We start from the raw sequence: 21,567 nt of genomic DNA, 5'->3' as shown, positions 1-21,567 counted from the left end.
AAAAGAGTTTGATACTTACATTAGTCACTGGTGTGCCAAAAATGCGCTCCCTATTGTTGTAAAGTAGGGCCATTTGCTGGGAATCTTTCAATTGCTTCCTGATTCTTCTTGCTTCATTAGCTATCTCATGGGCACGATTAATATCTGAGTGTGCAGAAAATCCAGCCACAGCAAGCTGTGAAAAGAAAAACAGGCACAATATGTGGGGAGGTACTCCATGAGACAAAACACACAAGTTTAGAAATGGGTTTATGAAATATGTTAACACAGGATCCTGTGAATAGCCATAAATCCATGACAGAATACTGAGAATTTCAAGTTGCATATTTCTATGACCATAGGTTTCTCTTATGCAAGATGGAAACCTGCCCTCTCATTATGGAATTTGTTCACTAATGAAGACAATAATGAACTTGATTAATGAACAATTAGCTGCAGCAATAATTCATTTCTCTCCAGGTTCAATGGGTAATGGTAGCACTAACAGAGTAGGTAGAAAATTCTTGAGACAGGCATTTTGTTTTGTTTAAATTTAATTTAGGAGATTAATATTACCATGAAAACAAGCATGCCTGCTGCTATAATCCCACAATACTTGTTTAACCTGTAATATTTGAAATTAAAGAGATGATCCAAAGACATCATAATCTCCAATACTTTCTTCTACAAAGATTGCTTGAACTTTCTATTGCACTGGGAACAGAAATGCAAAATATTTTTAAAGATTAATCCAACCTTCAAGGATGTGGAAATAATTTGAAAGCATTATGCTGATGTGACTCACATTCGCAGAAAACAGAAAATAACCCAAAGTCTACATTTACTTTAGGAACTAAAATATGACTTTTGAACACTTCAGGTGGAATAATTAACTATTGGCAGCTGGTTCTGGCAAGATGGAATTTTTTACTTGTCATCCTTTCCAGCAGGTTGGAAGTAATGTATTGGATATGAAATGTCATACATGACAAGCTGGTACCTTCCTAATGTGGCTAGACGTTAACTATAATCAGATCAAATGGGGAATTATGGGAACTTTAATCCAACACATCCAGAAGGCATCATGTTCAGAAAGTTTGGTATAGAGTCAAAAAGTTTGTTTGGTTTTCTAATTTATATCCCACCTTTCTCACAATATGGACCCCGAAGAATATGGAAACAATGTAATATTTTATAATATTTGAAGAAAAGTTCTCACAAAGATAACCTCAGTTTTCTTGTATTTTTTTTCTCATGACTTATGTCTCATGACTGAAATTGTTTGTATGCCATTTTAAAAAAGTTGCTTTTGATACAGATTTCTTCCACAGAGGTGGCACATCCCTGCTCCTCCTGTACCGATACTTCCAAAGAATTCTGAGTAACACCAAGCTTGCACATGCTTATACTTGCTTTAGCTTCTTCGCATCTACTTATTGATGACTGTTTGCACTGAAGACAAATGTAGAGAAGCATTTAAGTGCTAGACAGCAGTACCTGCAGTCCATCCAGACGTTCCAAGAAATTGGTTTGGTCCATGAGTTGAATTTTACGGAACCTCTCTTCATCTTCAATGTGCTGCTGTCGTATCAGTTCAATCTGTGTGGTGATTTTCAGAGGCCAGTTGCTTGCTGCCCACCTGAGAACAGGAGGAGAGTCACACAAATGTTTCATGAGGATACAGAAGGTTAATGTTAATGCAAACAATAAGACTAAATGTAAGCAAAAATTGAGGAATAAAAACAGGAAGAGACAGTTACCACTATAATTCCTCAGTCTCCAATTCCTGTCCCAACTTAAAGTGCAAATAATGGTTAAAAAAGGATATAAACTATCTTAACTATAATAAAATAGTTTCACCTATACTGAGTGCCATACCATTCTACAGAGTCAAAGGAAAATGAGTTCCAAATCAAACTACACTAGCTCCCAGCTTGTAAAGCAGAAATAATGATGCTTGCCTACCTCATAGGGAAGCTGATAATAGAGAGTAATTACTTTGCATACCAAAATGTGCCAGCTGTTGTTAGTTGTCTCTTGACTTAGGATGACGCAAAGAACAAGACCTCCTTGACCTTTGATCATCAACAGACCTGCACATGTCTTGCAAACTTAGGTCCATATGGAATGTAATTGTCTTCTTTTCCTATTTTCTTCCAATTTATGAAAAGTTGTAGTCTTTTCCAATGCATCCTGCTGTCTCTTGATACATCCAAAGTATGACAGTCTCAGTTTAGTCATTTCATTTCTAGTGAGAATTCAGATTTGATTTACTAACAGACACATTTCTTTGTCTTTTTGAGGGCCCATGGTATCGGTAGATCTCTTCTACAGCACCACACTTCAAATGACTTGTTATTCTTCCTGTTAGCTTTCATTGCTGCATACACAACCATACAAGTAAAACAAGTCTGAATTCTCACCAGAAGTCAAATGACTAAACTGAGACTGTCATACTTTGGATGTATCAAGAGAACGGGATTCAATGGAAAAGACTATAAAAGTAGAAATCAGAAATACTATGGCATGAATTGTGTATGTGCCTTCAAGCTTCCTGTTGATAGCATGGTGACCCCATGAATTTCATAGGGTTTTCTAAGGCAAGAACTACTCACAGATGGCTTTGCCAGTTTATTCCTCTGAAATATAGCCTACTGCATCTGGCATTCCTTGGCAGTTTTCTATCCAAGTGCTAACCAGGGCTGACCCTGTTTACAGTTCCAAGTTCAGATGGGATCTGGTGCCTTTAGGGTATTTAGGCGCTATGGCATGAATTAGAACCATAGAATTGGAAGAAGCCTCATGGGCCATTGAGTCCAACCCCCTGGTCAGTGAAGGATCTCCAGCTAAAACATCCCTAGTAGGTAGCTAACCAGTCTTTTTTTTAAAAGATGTCCAGAAAAGGAGACCCCATCACCTCTCTAGACAATTGGTTGTATGGATGAACTGCTCTTACTGTCAATAAGTTCCCTCTAGTTCAATTGAAATCTACTCTCCTATAACTTCAGACCATTGATTTGCTCCTACACTTTGGGCAGCAGAGAACACAGCTGTCCCTTCTCTCTGTGACAGAAAGGTATTTAAAGAGTGCAATCATATCACCCATCAGTCTTTTCTTCACCATAGTGACCATGCCCAGCTCCTTCAGCCTTTCCTATGTTTTGTTCTCCATGCCTCTTATCATCCTCATTGTCCTTCTCTGAACCTGCTCCAAATTATCTCTATATATAATCTTAAAATGAAGCATCCATTAAGTGAACAATACACCAAATGAGGCCTGATCAATGCAGAATATAGTTCAACTTATTACTTGCTTCGACTTGGAAATTATGCCGCTATTAATGCAGGCTAATATAGCATTTGCCTTCTTTGCTGCACCATCACACTGCTATCTCATGTTCAGTTTAAGATCAACAATAATCTCAAGGTCCTTTTCACAGGTAGTACTGCTGAGCCTTATCATATACCTGTGCATTTGTTTTTCTGTGGCCTAAACAGATTTTTACATTCATCCCTAATGCATTTAATTTTACTAATTTCAGCTACATTTTCTAGTTTATCTTGTTGTTGTTTTTAATTTCCCCCCCTATATTTCAATGTGGTAGCCACTGTTCCCAGTTTTTTGTCATTTGCAAACTTGGTAAATATTCCCTCCAGCCCGTCATCTAAGTCATTGATTTAAAAAATCTTGAAGAGTAATGGCTCCAAGATAGGACCCTGTAGCACTTCACTCAAGACCTCTTCCTAGTTTGAAGTGCAGCCGCTGATCACAACTCTTCAAGCATGGTTTTCCAATCAATCATGGATCCATTTGACAGTGTTCCTATCTATTCAATGTTTAACAAATTAGCTAATCTAAATATTATGGGGAACCTTATCAAATGCTTTGTTGAAACCCAGTTAAATGAAATCCACAGCATTCCCACCATCCATTAAATTAGTGACCTGATCAAAAATATATATATATAAGATTAGTTTGGCAGGATTTGTTTTTGACATGTTGGCTTCTACTGATCACTGCACTGTCAACAAGATACTTGCAGAGAGACTTTTATATAATCTGTTCTAATACATTTGCTGGTCAGGCAGACAGGTCTGTAGTTGTTTATTCTTTCTTCCTTTTTTGAAGAGAGGGACGTTTGTTCTTCACCATTCCTGTGGCACCTCACCTGTTCTCCAAGATTTCTCAAAAATGATGAAAACTGATTCAGACAGTACAGCAGCAAGTTCCTTCAGTACTTGGCATACATTTCGTCTGGCCCTGTAGATATGAACTCTAGGTTAACTAGGTGATTCATAGCTAATTTCCTAACTTGATTGATCACAGTATCCTTAGCACTCTTCACCAGTACCACATCTCAAATGAATTGATTTTCTTCTTATCTGTTTTTTTCACTGTCCAGCTCTTACATCTATACATGGTGATGGGGAGTACAACCAGGGCTGACCCTGTTAATAGTTATAGCTTGGATTATTCTAACCTTAGTGCTTAGTTCTTTCATCTTTATACTTTAGAATCTTGTCTACTTCTTTTATGGAATCATCGAATCGTAAGAGTTGGAAGAGACAACAAGGGCCATCAAGTCCAACCCCGTACCATGAATAGCTGCCCTACCTATTCCAAGTCTTCTTTTCCTTTCTTCACTGCAGTCTTCATTCTGTTCAATGCTTAATCCAAGGTACAGAACGTCTTTGTTTTGGTTTTCTCATTGTCTAGTTTGAATTTATGTAGCTCCTCCATGGCCATTATGTTCCTTCCTCCTACCTGCATTCTTCCTTCTTCTATGTCCAAGCCTGCTTTTTTTATAATATGTTCTGCATAAAAGTTTAACAGATAGGATGAAAGAATACAGCCTTATCTGACCCCTTTGGCCATTGGGAACCATTCTGCTTCTCTGTGTTCTATTCTGACAGTAGCCTCTTGTCCTGATTACAGATTCCTCATCAGGACTATCGGATGTGTTGGCACACCCATGTCTTTAAGGATGTTCCATAGCCTTTCATGATCTATGCAGTCAAAGGCTTTGCTACAATCTATAAAGCACATGTTGATTTTTTTCCCTGCAATTCCTTGGTGTGGTCCCTAGTGCCTCTTCCTTTCCTGAACCCTGTTTTCATCTTTGGAATTTTTCTCTCCATGTATGATTGGAATCCGTGTTGTAGAATTTTGAATATAAATTTGCTTGTGTAGGAAATTAATGCTTTGGTCCTATAGTTGTTGCAGTCTTCTGTCTCCTATTTTATGGATGGGATTGTATATTTATCTTTTCTAGTCTGTTAGCCACCACTTTGTTTTCTAGATTTCTTGACATATATTAGTTAATACTAGAGTTGATTCTGTCTATGTGGATTCTAGCAGTTCAATTGGAATATCATCTGTGATTTATTTTTCCCAATTTCTCTTATTTCACCTCACTTTTCATAATTTAGGGTTTATCTTCATATTTCCTTCCATGTCATTCATTTTTCTTCTCTTGTCTCACCCACTTTCTAATGAGAAACCATCCTCTTTTCCATATTCTGTCCTAACAGTGGACTCTTGCCCACAGTATATATTATTCATCAGGACAATCAATTTATTTTACAGCAAACCATAATTTCTCATGGACTACAGAACCCATAGTTTTGCTGTAATCTGTAATCACAAAACGAAAGTCTTTGCTATAATCTATAAAATACAAGTAGATTTTCTTCAAAATTCTTTGCTGTTTTCCATTATCCAGCATATGCTTGCAGTATGATCCCTAGTGCCTCTTCCTTCTCTGGCATTTCTCACTCCATATGTAAAATCTTGAATATCATCTTGCTTACATGGGAGTTAAATGCAATTGTCCCTAGTGTCTACTTTACAGTCTGGGGTCATTCTTTTGTTTTCTATATTTGTTGGAAGGTGTTTTTTTTAAATTAGGCTGGACTCTTCCTTTATAGCATAACAGCTATATTGGTATGTATCGATAAGTCATCTATTCCTGATTTAATTCTCCCAAGTGCTTTGATACCATCTTTCACTTCACCTTTTAAAATTGCAGGTTCATTATCAAAACCTTCTTCCCTGAAGTAACCTTTCATCCTTTCAGCAGTTTTATATAATTCCTGAGCATATTGCTTTCATCAATTTTTAATTTTAACCTAAAAACAAAATGTTTTTCCCTGTTGGTCATACATCATCCCCACTATTGGTTTGAATTTCTCTGTAATTTCTCAATTCTGGTGGAAGAGGTCTTTAGTTCCATCTTTTATTGTATTATTATTGTTATTTCTGTCCATTAATTATTATAACATTTGCCTTTTTCCCTAAACAGGGACAAAGTCTCTGAACTGGATTCTAATCCTGATTTTGTCATATTTTATTTTTGCATCCCACCTGTCCTTAACTATTTGAAGAGTTACGTCAATTATGCACTGAATCTTTTTTAAAATTATTTTTGACTACATATGTGTTTGCATCCTTTCAAGACAATGTCCTTGCTTTGATCTAGAGTTCTTCTGGTTCCCTGTCAATTAGTCTTAGTTTTTTACATGGTCTTTAAACTCTACAAGGATAAAATTCTCATCATAATTGTCCATCAAACAAAGCAGATCAAGGACCTAATTAAAACTGTATTTATTTGTGGTATGTACTGTGACAGATAGCTTCTCAGGGTAAAATCAGTACGGAAAGACATTATACTAGATCCACAGTAGCAGAAAGACAAAAGGAGCATTCATACTAGTGTTTTTTGTAGTAAGGAGATCCAAGTAGATTCAATGTTGAGATTCCGAACTGAAGTTCATGCTACGTTTGCCACAATCAAATCTCTCCATGGCAGTTTAACCCTGTTGATCGATACATTACCATTTGTATCGATTTAATATGGAACCACCATATTGAACGCTTTCTATTGTCCTCAGGTTTTTTAAACCTGTCAATCAAATTATGGGCATCTGTATCATTCCACTTCCACTGTTATAGTTGGTGACGTGACTCTATATCAGGACATGAAAAAATCCTGAAGCCATAGAAACATAGAGTTGAAAAAGACCACAAGGTCCATCCAGTTCAACCTCCTGCCATGCAGGAACTCTCAAAGCATACTCTCAAAGATTATTGCCAAATTGTCCCGATAGTATTGGCAATTGGGGGGGGGGTCCAGACCAGGGATGGAGGGATGGCGGAATGGAAAGAAGGGGGCCAAACAACACCCTCTGTTTACTAATCCCATCCAACCCCTGGGAGGTTGTGGCTGAGAATCACAGGAGCCTTCCTCCGTGGGGGCTAGTCAAAAGAAAGAGTAGGGGGGCATGAGGTGGCTACAGGGGGATTTTTGGCCAGTAGACCCCCCCCCCCCGCTTCACTCTTCCGGTGCCTGGCTCCGGCTTCCAGGGGTCGGGCTGTGGAGAGGAGCCCAGCCAAGAGGCAGCTGCTTCTCCCTAGCCTGTCTCAGCCTCAGAGTATATGGCAAGCTCTTCAAGAAGAACTCTGGTCAAGAACACCCGTCCCGCACCCTCAGAACATCTGGGCAGCAACTACTTAGGGTGCCAGGGGCCAGGCTTACCTCCACTACGAGGAAGACATTTTCCATCGCCGCCCCGGCCCTTTGGAACACACTGCCCACAGAGCTCCGCTCGGCCACCTCCCTGGCCAAATTTAGAAGGGATCTAAAAACCCATCTATTTCAGGCTGCATTCCCCGGTTAAAGTCCAGTAGGCCTCCCTTCCTCTTTTATGGCAAGAGGACTGGCTAACGGGGCTTTTATTCTGTTTTGTTGTATCTGTTTTTAATCTGTAATGTATAATTTTGTATGTTGCACTGTTTTTATTATGTTGTTAACCGCCCTGATCTTTGGAAGGGCGGTATAAAAATAAAAAAAAATATTTTATTTTATTTTTTTTAAATCGATGATAATAACTAAAAATCTAAGTAAAAAGGAAAAGGAGATATTGAAACAAAAAACAGTATGTGAAGTGACAAATAAAGTAAAATATTTAGGAATATGGATTTCTAATAATAATATGAATCTTTTTGATAACAATTATAAAGTAATATGGAAAAATATTAAAAAGGAATTATCTAGATGGTTCAATCTAAACCTGTTTATCCTTGGTAGAATATATGCAATAAAAATGTGTATATTACCAAAAATCCTATTTCTATTTACTAATCTACCAATCAACATAAAGTATAAGATCTTAGATCAATGGAATAAAGAATTTAGAAGCTTTATCTGGAAAGGAGGAAAAGCAAGAATTAGATGGAATAATAAGGAGAAGAAGGAAAATGGAGGATGTAGTATGCCGGATTTAAAAATGTACAGATGGGCGTGCAATATGCTATGGTTACAAGAGTGGATTAAATTGGAGGAAAAAGATACTTTAAACTTGGAAGGAGCTGAACTTTGTTTCGGATGGCACGCGTACCTTTAGTACAATAAAGCTAAGATACATAAAGATTTTTATAACCCAATACGAAGAGCGTTAATAGAAACATGGAATGTAATTAAATCAAAGTTTTACTATAAAATACCAGGATGGGTGTCAACACAGGAAGCATTTGCTAATAGATGGGACCAAAAAGAATACTGGCTGAAATACAAAATATAATTAAGAAAAATGAAAAACAAGAGATAATCATGAAATCTAAGGAGGAACTAGATAAGGAGAAAAAAGAAAGTAATTGGTACAGCTACTATCAAATGAGATGTAGATTTAAAGAAGACATAAAAACAACAGGGACTGAATTGAATTTAACAGAAGTAGATAAGATAATAATGAATGAGGAAGAAAAGAAAATACCAAAATTCTATAATTTATTCAGAGACAGAGAATTGGAAAAAGAACCAATAAAACAATATATGATAGACTGGGCAAAGGATTTCGGGCATAATATACCATTGTTAGCATGGGAAAAAGCCTGGAAAAGAACAAATTCATTCACGAAAAGTCAAATTTTAAAAGAAAACTTTTTGAAAATCAGTAACAGATGGTACTATACACCTGCCAGATTGAGAAAGATATTAAAAACCAATTCAGATATCTGTTGGAAGTGCCAAAAAGAAAAAGGAACAATGGCTCATATGTGGTAGAAGTGCAAAAAGGTAAAAAGGATTTTGGGACGAAATACATAAAATAATACAGCAAATATTTGGTATTAAATATAGAAAAAGACCAGAATTGTATTTATTATATATGACTTATTACTTAAAGACAGAGGATGAGAAAAGTCTATGGAGAATTATCTTATATATGATAACGTTGGCTAGAGTACTTATAGCTAAAAATTGGAAACTAGAGGGAAAACTGCAAATAGATGAGTGGTTATGGAAGTTGAATGAAATTAGACAGACATACTCTCATGTGCAATAGATGATAAGAAGAAGGAAAATATTGAAAAAGAATGGAGACAAATTGCGATATTCCTAGAAAAAAGATGGTGTATAGATAAAAGCTGGTTTACTTTATGATATATAGATGTACAGTATAAAAAGAGGAAATGATCTGGACCAGGGTTAGAAATATATATAGAAAAGAAAGAACAAGATTATGGAAACTGGAGATAGAAATTGGAGAATACGTGTGGTTATACAACTGTATTAGAAGGAAAAATGTATTATTTTGAAGCTTTTTTTTGTGATCTGGGGTTGTATATAGAATTATTTGCAAGAAAAGAATTAAACATATAAGAAGCAACTCAAGGAAACAGCGAGAAGACAGGAAGTAAAGAAAATGAAGATCAACAGGACATAAGTATATGAACTAGATTTTGTGTTCCTTAATTGTTATGTACTGAAAAATTAATAAAGATTATTTGAGAGTGAAATTTGCTGTGCAGCTGCAGGCCTCGCAGAAGCTTCGCTCTTCACAGACCTTCTTCTAGGCCTCCTGCCTATGTGCCTCACAGAATCATAATTGGGGACACAGCTCGTCTCTCTACGCCCCAACAGTTCCACCCCCTGCTCACTTTCTGCTCATTACCCCTACCTCCTGGGTGCCCAGAATGGGATTGTAAACACATTCCCATTGGCAGCTCCCTAAAAATCCCGGTGCTTTTGAAAAGATGTGGGAAATGCCTTGATTTCAAAAGAACCAGGTTAAGGGAGATTTGAGTTGTTCTCCCCCCCCCCCCCCCCAACTCAGGTTGGGAAAACCTGGTGCAAGTATAAATAACTTCATTTTAAACTGGTTGGCAAACCGGTTTATACCATAGTGTGAATTGGCCCATAGTATACTTGCCTGTAAATGTTACTATTATATACAGATATAGGACTCAGTTCTCCCTTTGTTCTATTCTCTCCATTCACCTCACCCCTGCCCCATGTATCTGTCTCCCCCTCTCTCTCTCCCTCTAATCTACCTACCCCTTTTTTGGAAGATGAAGACAAAATCATTGGAAAACATCACAATGTGGTGTACATGCAATGGAATGACCAGCATTCAGGAAGATCTGAACTTGGTGCCTAGTTCTAGCCCCACTGTGCAACCCTGAACAAGTTATTTCCCTCCTCTGCAGCCTTTCCTATTGATTACAATTCTGTTTGGACAGGAACTCTGGTCTGAAACACACTGCAGAAATAATCCAGCTTGAAGCCACTTTAACTGACTTGGCTGTGCTTGGGAATCCTAGGAATTGTAGTTTGTTGTGGCCCCAGAAGCTCTCTAACTAATAATAATAAAAAATAATAAAAACTTTATTTCTAGCCCGCCTTTCCAAAGATCAAGGCGGGTTCCAATAAATAAGTTATGCAGTCACATAACACATAATAAAAGCAGCAAACAAAGTACAATTATACAGATTAAAAATACACATAACAATATCCAACTAGTACCAATAAAGCAGCAGAAGGGGAGAGAAGAAGCTACATCGGGGCATTAGGGGTATGCCTGCTGAAAAAGATATGTTTTTAGCCCCTTTTTAAATAGGTCAAGGGAGGAGGCCGAGAGGAGCTCACCGGGAAGAGAGTTCCAGAGCTTAGGGGCCGAGATGAAAAAGGCCCTCTGTGCGGTGGCAGAATATCTAGCTTCTGGAACTCTCAGCAGTTGCTTCCTGGCAGACCTGAGGGTGCGGGGCGGATTGTATGGAGAGAGGCGGTCCTCCAAGTACCCTGGGCCCAAGCCATTTAGGGCTTTATAGGTAATAACCAACACCTTGTATTGCGCCTGGAAGCGAATAGGCAGCCAATGAAGGTGTTTAAGCACAGGTGTTATATGGCTGGCCCTGGAGGATCCAGAGACCAGTCTGGCTGCCATATTCTGAACCAATTGTAGCTTCCGAGAGTGGTACAAGGGTTGCCTCATGTAGAGCGCATTACAGAAATCCAACCGAGAGGTCACCAGAGCATGTACCACCGTTTCAAGGTCCCCCCGGCCCAGGTAGGGTCGCAGCTGGCGTATCAGCCGAAGCTGATAACAGGTGCTCCTGACTGTCGCATCCACCTGAGATGTAAGGTGGAGCGACGAGTCAAGGAGCACCCCCAGACTGCGAACTGAGTCCTTCACGGGGAGCGTGATCCCGTTCAGGACAGGTGGACAAATAACCATCCCCGGGCCCGGGGAACCTATCATGAGCACTTCCGTTTTCTCTGGATTCAAACTGAGTCTGTTTTCCCTCATCCAGCTCATTACCGACTCCAGACAGGCATCCAGAGGAGAGATGCCATCCCTGGTCACTGCATCAGTCGGAGACACAGAGAAATATATTTGTGAGCCAAATGTCTCACAAAACTACAGTTCCCATGATTCCCTAGCACTGAGCCAGGGCAATTAAAGCGGTCTCAAACTGGATTATTTCTGCAGTACGGATGCAGCCTCTGTTTTCTTATAAGCATGTGCTATGCTTTATAGATTGGATGCTTGACTTACTGCATTACAATTTATCTGTGAAACTCTGGCACTGCCTGACAGCCAGCTGACACCCTTGAGCTATGTAAGCCCTGTACATCTGCATACTGTGCAGCCATTAAGTTCATTGTTTCTTCCTGAAATACAAGACAAAATAAAAGCTTCCAGTTTTCTAAAAAGGTCAGAAATTACAGGAGTGCCTCACCACCACAGCTTCTGCATTTGAATCAGGTAGTTCAGTGGGCATCTTTTCTGGCTGCCTGAAGAGATTTGCTGAAGCCCTCTGATGTGTAAATAAAGCCCTGAGGCAGAAAATATGGTAACTAAAGCCAAAGGTCTTGCTCTGACTGCAGGGAAAATGCCTTGTACTTACTTGTCATTGAAGTCATCTTGAGTCAAATTGTAAAGGAATTCCTCCATGATTTCATATTCTTCCATGACCTTACTTATCAACTCCTACATAGTGGCAGGTGGAAAAAGAAGCAGACAGGCAGGCTTTATTGGCATGATCTGTATTTCATTCCATGCATGGTATATTATTATTGTACAAAAAGTAGTATTTATGAGTCTCTGAATCTAGTTAGATTCTGGTAAAATGAAAAGAGGGAAAGTATTCTATTGGGTAGCTCTTGGGTTATGGCTGTGATTCCCAAAGTGGGTGGTACTGCTCCCCCAGGGACAATGGAAAGATGTGGGGGCAGTGAAGGAAAAGGGAGTGGTGGGGGTGGTAAGGAAAAACAAAGTGGGGGGGGGGGGGGGGGCGGGTAAAAAAAAAGAAGGGAGGGTTGGGGGCAAAACAGGGGTCCTCGGGACCTGCAAGTTCCTTAAGGTCATTGCAATGATGCATTTTGTTAATCAGAAAATTGCTCTGGTTAATTTAATATGATACTATTTTGATATTAGGAGATTAAGAAAAGTACTGTAAATGTTAATGGACAGTTTATCAATATGCTAATATTCAGTGCCCAAAATAAGGACTAAATACTTTAAATATCATCATCATCATCATCATCATCATCATCATCATCATCATCATCATCTTATATCCCACCTTTCTCCCAATATAGGGACTCAAGGCGGCGAATAGCAGATTTAAAAATACAATTTAAAAACAATGCAACATTAAAATATATAAATATAAAATTTGAAAAACAATTAAACCATTTTAAAAGTTAAAACAGTTATGAGTTAAAATAAAATATGTTAAAAATACAAACCTTAAAATGTAATTAGCACAACATTTTCAGCCCTTACCAGTTTGCAAAGGCGTGCAGGTACAAGAATGTCTATCACTGGAAAGACAGCAGGGGTGGAGCCACCTTGGCCTCCCTAGGGAGCGAGTTCCAAAGCTTGGGAGCAGCCACTGAAATGGTCCTCTCTCTTGTTCCCAGCTGAGAGGGTGGTGGGACAGAGAGAAGGGCCTCTCCAGATGATTTCAATACTTGGGGGGCGAGGGCTAGTACAGGGAGATACAGATACCCAAGCTGTATAGGGCTTTATAAGTCAAAATCAGCACTTTGAATTGTGCCCAGAAACGAAGTGGCAGCCAATTGAGCTGTTTCAACAAGGGAGTTCTATGCTCCCTGTAGCCTGGCTGCAGCTCTTTGGACCAGTTGAAGTTTCTGAGCACTTTTCAAAGGCAGCCCCACATAGAGCGCATTACAGTAATCCAGATGGGATGTCACCAAAGCATGTACCACCATGGCCAGATCTGACATCTCCAAGAATGGGCACAGTTGGTGCATGAGCTGTGCAAAAGCACTCCTGGTCACCACCAATACCTGGGCTTCCATGCTCAGAGCTAAATCCAAAAGTATCCCCAAATTACAAACCTGAGTTTTCAGGAGGAATGTAACCCCATCTAACACAGGCTGAATCCATATTCCCAGATCTGTCTTTCAACTGACCAGGAACACCTCTGCTTTATCTGGATTAAGCTTCAATTTGTTTGCCCTCATCCAGCCCACTACTGAGGGGTTTAGGACAGAAACAGCTGACAGAACAGTTTAGGACAGAAACACAGGTTTAGGACACAGCTTCCTTGGAATTAGGTGGAAAGGCGTGATAGAGCTCGATATCATCAACGTACAAGTGACATCCTACTTCAAAGCTCTGCACAACCTCTCCCAGCAATTTCATCTAGATATTAAAAAGCATAGGGGACAGGACTGAGCCCGTAGGCAAGTGGCTCTACTATATTAATATGTGATCATTGCAATTAGAAATAATCCTAACCTTCACTGTGTTTAAATTGTGACAATTTTAATTGATCATTTAGTGATATTTAATAATACCAACAGAAATTCAGAAAGAAATTTTAGTTTTTAGAAAGAAGTGTTATGTCCAGGACAAAGAGGATATATAATTAGCTGAGAGATCAAGTTTGGGGGGGGGGAGTGCTTGAATGAGAAGGTAAACCAGACTTCTCCTGCCACTCACCCATTTGCCCTGGATAGAATTGGGCAGATCCGGGTTCCCCCCTCTCAAATCTGCTCGGAAACAAGTACCCACTATCTTTTACTTTGATGCGGTACTGGTTTAAAATGAAGCCTCCTTTGCTGTCAATCCATTGGCCAACTGAATGGGGCCTTCTCCCCCCCTCCTTTTTTTAAAAAAAACTGGCGGCAGTGTGCGCATATTCTGTCAACTTGTTCGCGGGGGACTTTGGGAGGCCAGAAGAAGCGAAGGAACCAGGAAGGCAGGCAGCTCACTTGCCACCACCCAGCTCCTGCTCCTGCTTTGGAGGGGGGAAGGGCCTCTCAGTCAGCAGCACTCCATGGCCACGGCCACCGCCCACCATCCTCCTCCTCAGCCCCGTGGCGCATGGTGACCCGGCAGAAACCAGGAGGCGGCGGAGGGACAGAGGGAGGCAGGGAAGGAGGCCGTGCCCTCCGCCTGATTCAAACCCGAGTGCCCACCACCTTCCAATAGGCTCGGCTCCACTCTGCTCTACCCAGCCCTTGGCCTCTCCAGAGGGAGGGAATGCCAGCTGGCTGAGTGGTCGAGGGACCCCTCCTGGCCTGCCTTGCCCGCCTGCCTGCCTTGGGGGCCGAGGGTCAAGCAAACATGCTGCTCTTCGGCTCCCGGGTGTCACTCCCAGCCCACCCCGCCTCCTGTGCGTTCCTCCTGCTCCCTTTCCCCACTCCTTCACGCTGCCACCACTTGGCCTACTTTTCCTTCCTCCTCCTCTACTCTGCTCTTCCTCTTTTTTGGCTGCAGGTACAGAGGAAGCGGGAAGAGGAGGAAGAGAGGGAAAGAGGAGATGAATGAAGAAGCTAAAAAAGTAGCAGCGCAGGGCAGTGGAAGGCAAAAGAGGAGGAGCGGAAGAAGGAAAAGGAGGAGGAGGAGGACGATGACGACGAGCAGCAACAGGGCAATGGAGGGGGTAAAAGGAGGAAAAAGAGGAGGAACGAGGAGAAGGCGTGGGGAGAAGAGGAAGAAGAGGAACAGGAAAAGGAAGAGAAGGAAGAAGAGCAGGAGGAAGAGGAGGTCAGGAGGAGGAGAAGGAGAAAGAGCCCACAGGGGTGGTGGCATTGGCAGAGGAGGAGGAGGGAGAATGAGGAAGAGGGGAGAAGGGGAAGAGGAGCAGGAAAAAAAGGAGGGCAAGCAGCAGCAGGAGGGTGAGAGGGGGATAAAGAGGGGGAGGAGGAAAGCAGAGAAGGTGAGAGAAGAGGAGAAGGAAGAGCCGCAGCAGTGGCGACAGGGAAGAAGAGGAAGAGGAGGAGGAGAGGGGGAAGAAGACAGAAGAGGTATCCCTCTGCTGCCTGCAACAATGAGAGTGGTGAGGCTAACATTGGCGAGGGGGTGGCAGCAAGCAAACGAAAGAGAAATGTAGCAAAAGCATACACATTCTATCCATATGTACCCATCTGTAGCACAAGCATGCGCATAATCTGTCAATAAAATTACAAAAAAGGGGGGGAAAGCCGCTTGCAAAAAGCCGATGGCAGAGGGGAGGCATGATCCTATCACTGCCCGCCCTCTGACCTAAATCCCTGCCTGAACTTGACCTGATCATTACTGGAGCTGAATTCATATTTGCCGGCAGCAGGGAAGAACCGGTTTTTACAGAAAGAATGGGTAAATAGTCTGCTTTCATAAACATTGCGCTAAGTGGGATTTGCCCTGGATCTGGTGTGGAAGCCCCTAATCGGGGAGTGAAAAATCGGTGTGAGTTAGAACTTCCAACTTTTAAACCAGTTTGGGAACCGGGATAAAATGTAGTCTGAATGGCCCCTTTGTAAAGCAGATTAAGTTGGCTTCATATGGCAGCTAGAGGGCAGATTTGAGTGATTTGCTGTGGGGAGATAGCAGTTGGAACTAAAATAAACTTTAGAAATCTCTTTCCTTCTCATTGTGCCCTTCCTTCTCTGTCTTTTCTTCTTTCCTGAAAGCTGTACATTTCCATAAATGGGGCGAGGAGCCAGGCAAGGGAAACTGGCAAGGGAACCATCCAATGGGAGTGCAGGTGGGCAGTAAGGAGGACAGGAAAACAAGAAAGGCTATCGGTTAATATGGTGTGCATACCAGCAAGCAAAAAACCATCAACTGCTATTTTCATGTGTCCTAAAAAGAATCCAATTCATTAAATACATGGTCATGTAGAAACATCCTTTGGTACTGTAGTGACTTCAGGTTGGGGGTACTGTTTGTTTTCCAAAATCAAACTGAGTTCTCAGAATCTCCAAGTTAGCTATCTAGCCTTAAACAAAAGGAATTTCTCACCAAGAACACAGATTTATAGCTTCTTCCCAGGGGGCAGATATTCATATATCTAACATTGTGTTTAAAGCACTCAATATTAGTTTATTAGGTCTATACATATTTATTGGTTTTAAGAGAAGTTTTAAAAATGGCTTCTGTAATATAAAGTCAAGGAAAAGGCAAGTTCAGCATGTTTAACATCGCCCTCATGGCCTCACAACCATGCTCTTAAAGAAGCCTAACGTTCCCATTACCTCCTGAGCTTTCTGCTTCTCAGGAATTCCTTTCATCCACTCCCGCAGCTCAGCTAATTCCTCAATGCTGTTTGGTTTTTCATAAATTTTTCGGCTGATGGCTTTGAAGGCTTCACAGATCTGCAGAAAAAAGTTATGAAGGTGTGAACGTTGAGACTGAAACAAATAGTTCAGTCAACTGAGACAAAAGAAATATATTTAATATCACTGAAACTGAGGGCGAAGTACATATTATGAAGAATATATGGCTGCTGCCTATAAGAATAGTGACATCTTCCTGCAACTTCATGGCAAAAATTACCTAAGAAAACATGTGACATGCTTTATGTTGTCCTATTAATGTCTCCACAAACAAAGTGGATTTGGAGCAGAGGAACTCTAATCACACCAATTACACCATGTGTGTTCTTCTAAATATTATTGTGGAACATCAGGGAAAAAATGTGAGGTGGAGGAAACTGAGCATTCCTTGTAATGTGCAGTTTGGGTCCTAGATCTTGAACCACTGTGACATAGGTCTTCATTTCAAGGCAGCAAACTGACTGTCACTATTAGAAAGGCATTAGACATGACTAAAATGAAAACAGCAGACTACACCGAATATACTTTACAGGATAATACTGAAAAATAACAATTTTGCTCATGAATATGCTTAGGAATGGAAAGAGGAGAATTATCAAACTTTCTGTCTGATGCTTCCCCTTTTGCAGAGAACCATGTGATTTAATTGGCTGTTCGTCTCACACCAGAGTTGTTCTGTTTTATTTATGCATTCTAGGAGGTCTTGGAAAAAATGTTTATGACTGCAGCCAAAATATTTTCTTCTAATTGCACATTTCCAACTTGGCTATAAAATACTTCTTTAGGTGACAAGTACAAGCTATGAAACTCACATCTTCCACTTGGTTGTGTAAATTCTTAGCTAATATATCCAGCATAGAAGTGGCCAAAGCTTTGCATTTCTTGGAGAGGTTTTGCCTTACACCTTCAACACTGAGATGAAAGGGACCAATGACCATGTTGCTGGGCAAACTGTTGTCCAGTAAGTCCTTTTCTGTTAAATGCATGTTTACGATCTCTCTCACTTCTTGAGCAGGGGGACATTGGTCTTCATATTGTCTAGAAATACACAGAAGTATTATTAAGGAAAGAGTTACCCAAATAAGAGTTGAACACAACACTCCAGAACATACTTGTGTATTCACATTTGTATATACTTGACAAATAATGGGCAATATCCTGCACTGGGAGATGGAGAGAAAAATTCTGCCCAAGTGGAACCATGCTCCTTTTGTCCTCTTCCCTCCCTTAAAACCTACCTTTCTAATGCTGGTCCCACCCTCTCAATAAGCATGGCTAGTGCAGAGCGAGGGATAGTGGTGACTATGCCCCTTTCATCCTTTGGGATGTTTGGAGGTATCCTAGGATGTCCAGAATATGTCTTTCTCATTGTGCATCTAGCTACAGGGACACATCCAGATGCTCTTCTATTGCCTTCTGCTCTTTACCAACATGAGACAGATGGCTTTTAAGGCGGTTTGGCATCATTGCACACAGGATGTTTTGAATCCCCACTTCTTGCAGTAACCAAAAAGAGACATCTGCCAGTATTACCCCAGTAAAAGCCTTTGAGATCATTCAAATGAACTTGTATTTTCATTCCAGGCTGTAATACTATGCACATCTATTTGTGAATAAGTCTCACTAAACTCAGTGATTTTTTTTCAGTAGACATGCATAGGATTTCACTCTTTGATGTCATTCAAAATCTCCCAGGATTTTGTCATTCAAAAATCTGTGTATTGCCATAGACTGTTCAGCCAGCTCTCATACATGTTTACACCAAAATTAGTAGCAGTAAAATTAATGGGGTTTATTCTAGGTAAACAAACACAATGACTGGGAAGAATCTAGTGGTTCACACAAAAGTCAGACTAGTAACTACTTCCCAAAGAGCATACACTGCTATGACGCCCACGCTTTGGAACAATCTTCCGGAAGAGATCAGAAGGATTCCAACTTTAGATGCCTTTAAGAAGGCACTAAAAACACACCTCTTCCGGCAAACATACCCCCTGATCTCCTATAAAAACAGAATAAAACTTCACCTCAGGAAAAATTAAGATAACTTTATCACAGGATGTATTGTGGTTTTAATATTGTACTGTCATACTTTGTTATTACAAGGTTTTAAAATGTTTTTAAATTGTAATTTTAGACATTTTGTAATTTTAGATATGTGTTGTTGAAATACTGTTGTAATCCCGCTTCGATCCGTTAGGAGGGGTGGGAAAATAGAAATAGAACTTCTTCTTCTTCTTCTTCTTCTTCTTCTTATTATTATTATTATTATTATGGCTATAATTTTGCATAAGAACAGAGGAATCGAGTGCAGGTGAAGACAGTTTTCAGTGCCTATGCTAATAAGATGAAAAGCGGGGATCATGTCTCAAGACCTCAAAGTCATGTTGGCTACTTTAATTTGGAACTTGATGTAGGTCTTAATTTGTGTAAGAAAAGCAGCAGCCAAATCGACACCACTGCCATACATACTTTGTTACTGGAGAAAGTAATGAAGAAATAGAAAGGTTTGAAAATAGTCAAAAAGATCATACTTACACAAAACAAAAATACAAAGAAATATCAAGGGCAAATAACCACAAAATGAATCCGAACCCATCTGAGTGAAGAGAGAAAAAGGAGAGATGGATTATGAAAGGCAACCTAGAGTTTTGTAAGATTCAAGGTTCTTAGATGGTGATTACAAGTGCTCATCGAACAGCAAGAGAAATATTAATAAGAGGGTAATAAGAAAAATCACATACGACAAACTGAATGTTAGAGGAGGAAAATAGAGCATTAAGTATGTGAGAAAATATATTCACTGATATCCAACGATATTAAACTTTGGTGAATAGGCTCAGGAAGCTGAATTTGTTGTGCTACAAGACAGAATCACTCTAAAAAAAACACAAAAGCAGAAACCAGCCTTTGAGCATTTTGGACTGAAGAAAGGTGCAAGTACTTCTGGGGCAAAGACCAGTTTTAAAAAAAGCAAAGGCTTATGAAGTGTTACTTTGAGTATTTTGATTTTTAGTGATATACCTGAGATTTTTAAGAGTAAACTGAAAAAGGTAAAGTTTGAACAGGGTATCACATCTGACAAAGAGAAGACATGGCTTGTAGTTCCCTGTTCAGTGTTCAACTGGAGGAAAATTCTTGTTAGTTGTTATCTGATCTGTGAAACTGCACTAAAATATGGGTAGTTTTATGAAAAGTAAAAGTATTACCTTACTCATGTTATCAACCTGAATTGTTATAGTAAAAAAAACAAAAACAAAAAAACAGGGACTCAAACACTCTTAGTTAGCATTAGCGAAAAAACCCAGTGATGTACCACAAAGATATTATAGCAAAAAGAATCAATATGATCTATTTCACAATGTCCTTCAGTAGACACAAAATCCTAAGTGGTCACAGCTGGAACAGAATATTGTATATCTAAATCTGGAACTGGTGCAAGGGATACAATCCATGCATTTGTGGATTGCTCCCTGACATATCCAGAGAGTGGAGTGAGATATCTGGGGAGGAGGGCTGCAGATGGATTGTAGGTGATGAAAATGACCTTTTCTTATGTGAAGAGAAGAGCAGCTTAGGATCCAAGTCAATGTGTTTTGAGAAACCTTTTTTTAAGAAAACATTTGTCACTGAAAATTAAGTCAGTGAAGCAGGGAGTTCATCAACCCATCCTCCCAGTTTTTAGAATTTCCTATACTAGTTCCCACAGCATCATTTAAAAGAGACTTACTTTAGAAGATTATGGATATCACGGTTATTCAGTTCTAAGTATTTTTCATAATTCTTGGCATAAGCCTGGAGTGGGATCAGTGCTTTGCAGATGCATGTGCAGATAGTATTCCGCAGCTCTACCACTGCTGGCTCATTTATGCCCACAGACTCCAACAGTGGTGTGCCACAGATGAATATATTTTCAAGCACATACTGAAAAGGGGACAAAAAGAATAATCATTTATCATAAACTAGATTGCCATCTACTCCCATTTTTTCCAACAAAGCAACTGTATAAAATTAAAACCCACCAATGTTTCTGTGTGTGAGAGAGTGTCTCTGTGTAGCAGCCTTTCACAAGATGATATCTTAGAAATTTGTTGGAAGACACCTTCCCAATTTCTTCAAGCAAGTATGGCCATGCTATCGGATAAGATGGAAGCTGTAGTCCCATATATCTTCAGAGTTCCATGTTGCAGGAACACTGATGCGTAATAATAGTTACCAGAATTTGACCAGTATGAACAGAGGTCTGGAAGGATCACAATATAGAAACACATTTATAAAAGAACCTTATTTGAATTACCCACATCAAGGGTAATTTCATTTGTTCCAAGGCTGAATTTGCACTGCAGAAATAATCCAGATCGACACCACTTTAACTGTCATGCCTCATTACTACGGAATCCTGGGAATTGTAGTTTGTTGTGGCACTAGAGCTCTCTGACAAAGAAGGATAAATGTCTCACAAAACTAAAATTCCCACAATTCCACAGCATTGAGCCATGGCAATTAAAGTAGTGTCAAACTGGATTATTTCTGCAGTGAGATGCAGCCGTAATGAATAGCTGTGGCCTACCTATAGTTGCAAACATTCCATCCTGTTCAGAGAGCAGGTATTTTGTCTATACAGTATCATGTGCATGTCCAGGTGTGAGTCTGCTTCTGCCTGAATAAAGACTCACACACAGAATTGAATAAAAATGGCCACAACTATTTATTGATTACAGCTATAGTTAGTTAG

At 40.0% G+C, this 21,567-nt stretch overlaps 1 protein-coding gene across 4 annotated transcripts in view; it reads right to left on the bottom strand.

The window, feature by feature from the left end:
- The window catches only part of DNAH1 (dynein axonemal heavy chain 1), a 234,667-nt gene that overhangs the window by 171,327 nt on the left and 41,773 nt on the right, over positions 1–21,567 (bottom strand). For 3 of the 4 annotated variants that reach the window (XM_042449836.1, XM_042449837.1, XM_042449839.1), the window contains 6 exons: positions 20,563–20,756; positions 17,645–17,870; positions 16,752–16,871; positions 12,167–12,249; positions 1,477–1,618; positions 20–175 (listed from right to left, as the gene is read on the bottom strand). In XM_042449836.1, coding sequence (XP_042305770.1) covers positions 20–175; positions 1,477–1,618; positions 12,167–12,249; positions 16,752–16,871; positions 17,645–17,870; positions 20,563–20,756 — 921 coding nt within the window. Of the gene's footprint in view, positions 1–19; positions 176–1,476; positions 1,619–12,166; positions 12,250–16,751; positions 16,872–17,644; positions 17,871–20,562; positions 20,757–20,854; positions 20,967–21,567 lie in introns of those variants that run through there. The other variant, XM_042449840.1, reaches the window with a different exon arrangement.

The sequence above is a fragment of the Sceloporus undulatus genome, chromosome 2 (assembly GCF_019175285.1).
Source record: "Sceloporus undulatus isolate JIND9_A2432 ecotype Alabama chromosome 2, SceUnd_v1.1, whole genome shotgun sequence".
Lineage (NCBI taxonomy): Eukaryota > Metazoa > Chordata > Lepidosauria > Squamata > Phrynosomatidae > Sceloporus > Sceloporus undulatus.
The sequence above is the reverse complement of the archived record's forward strand: the minus strand, read 5'-3'. Positions and strand labels throughout refer to the sequence as shown.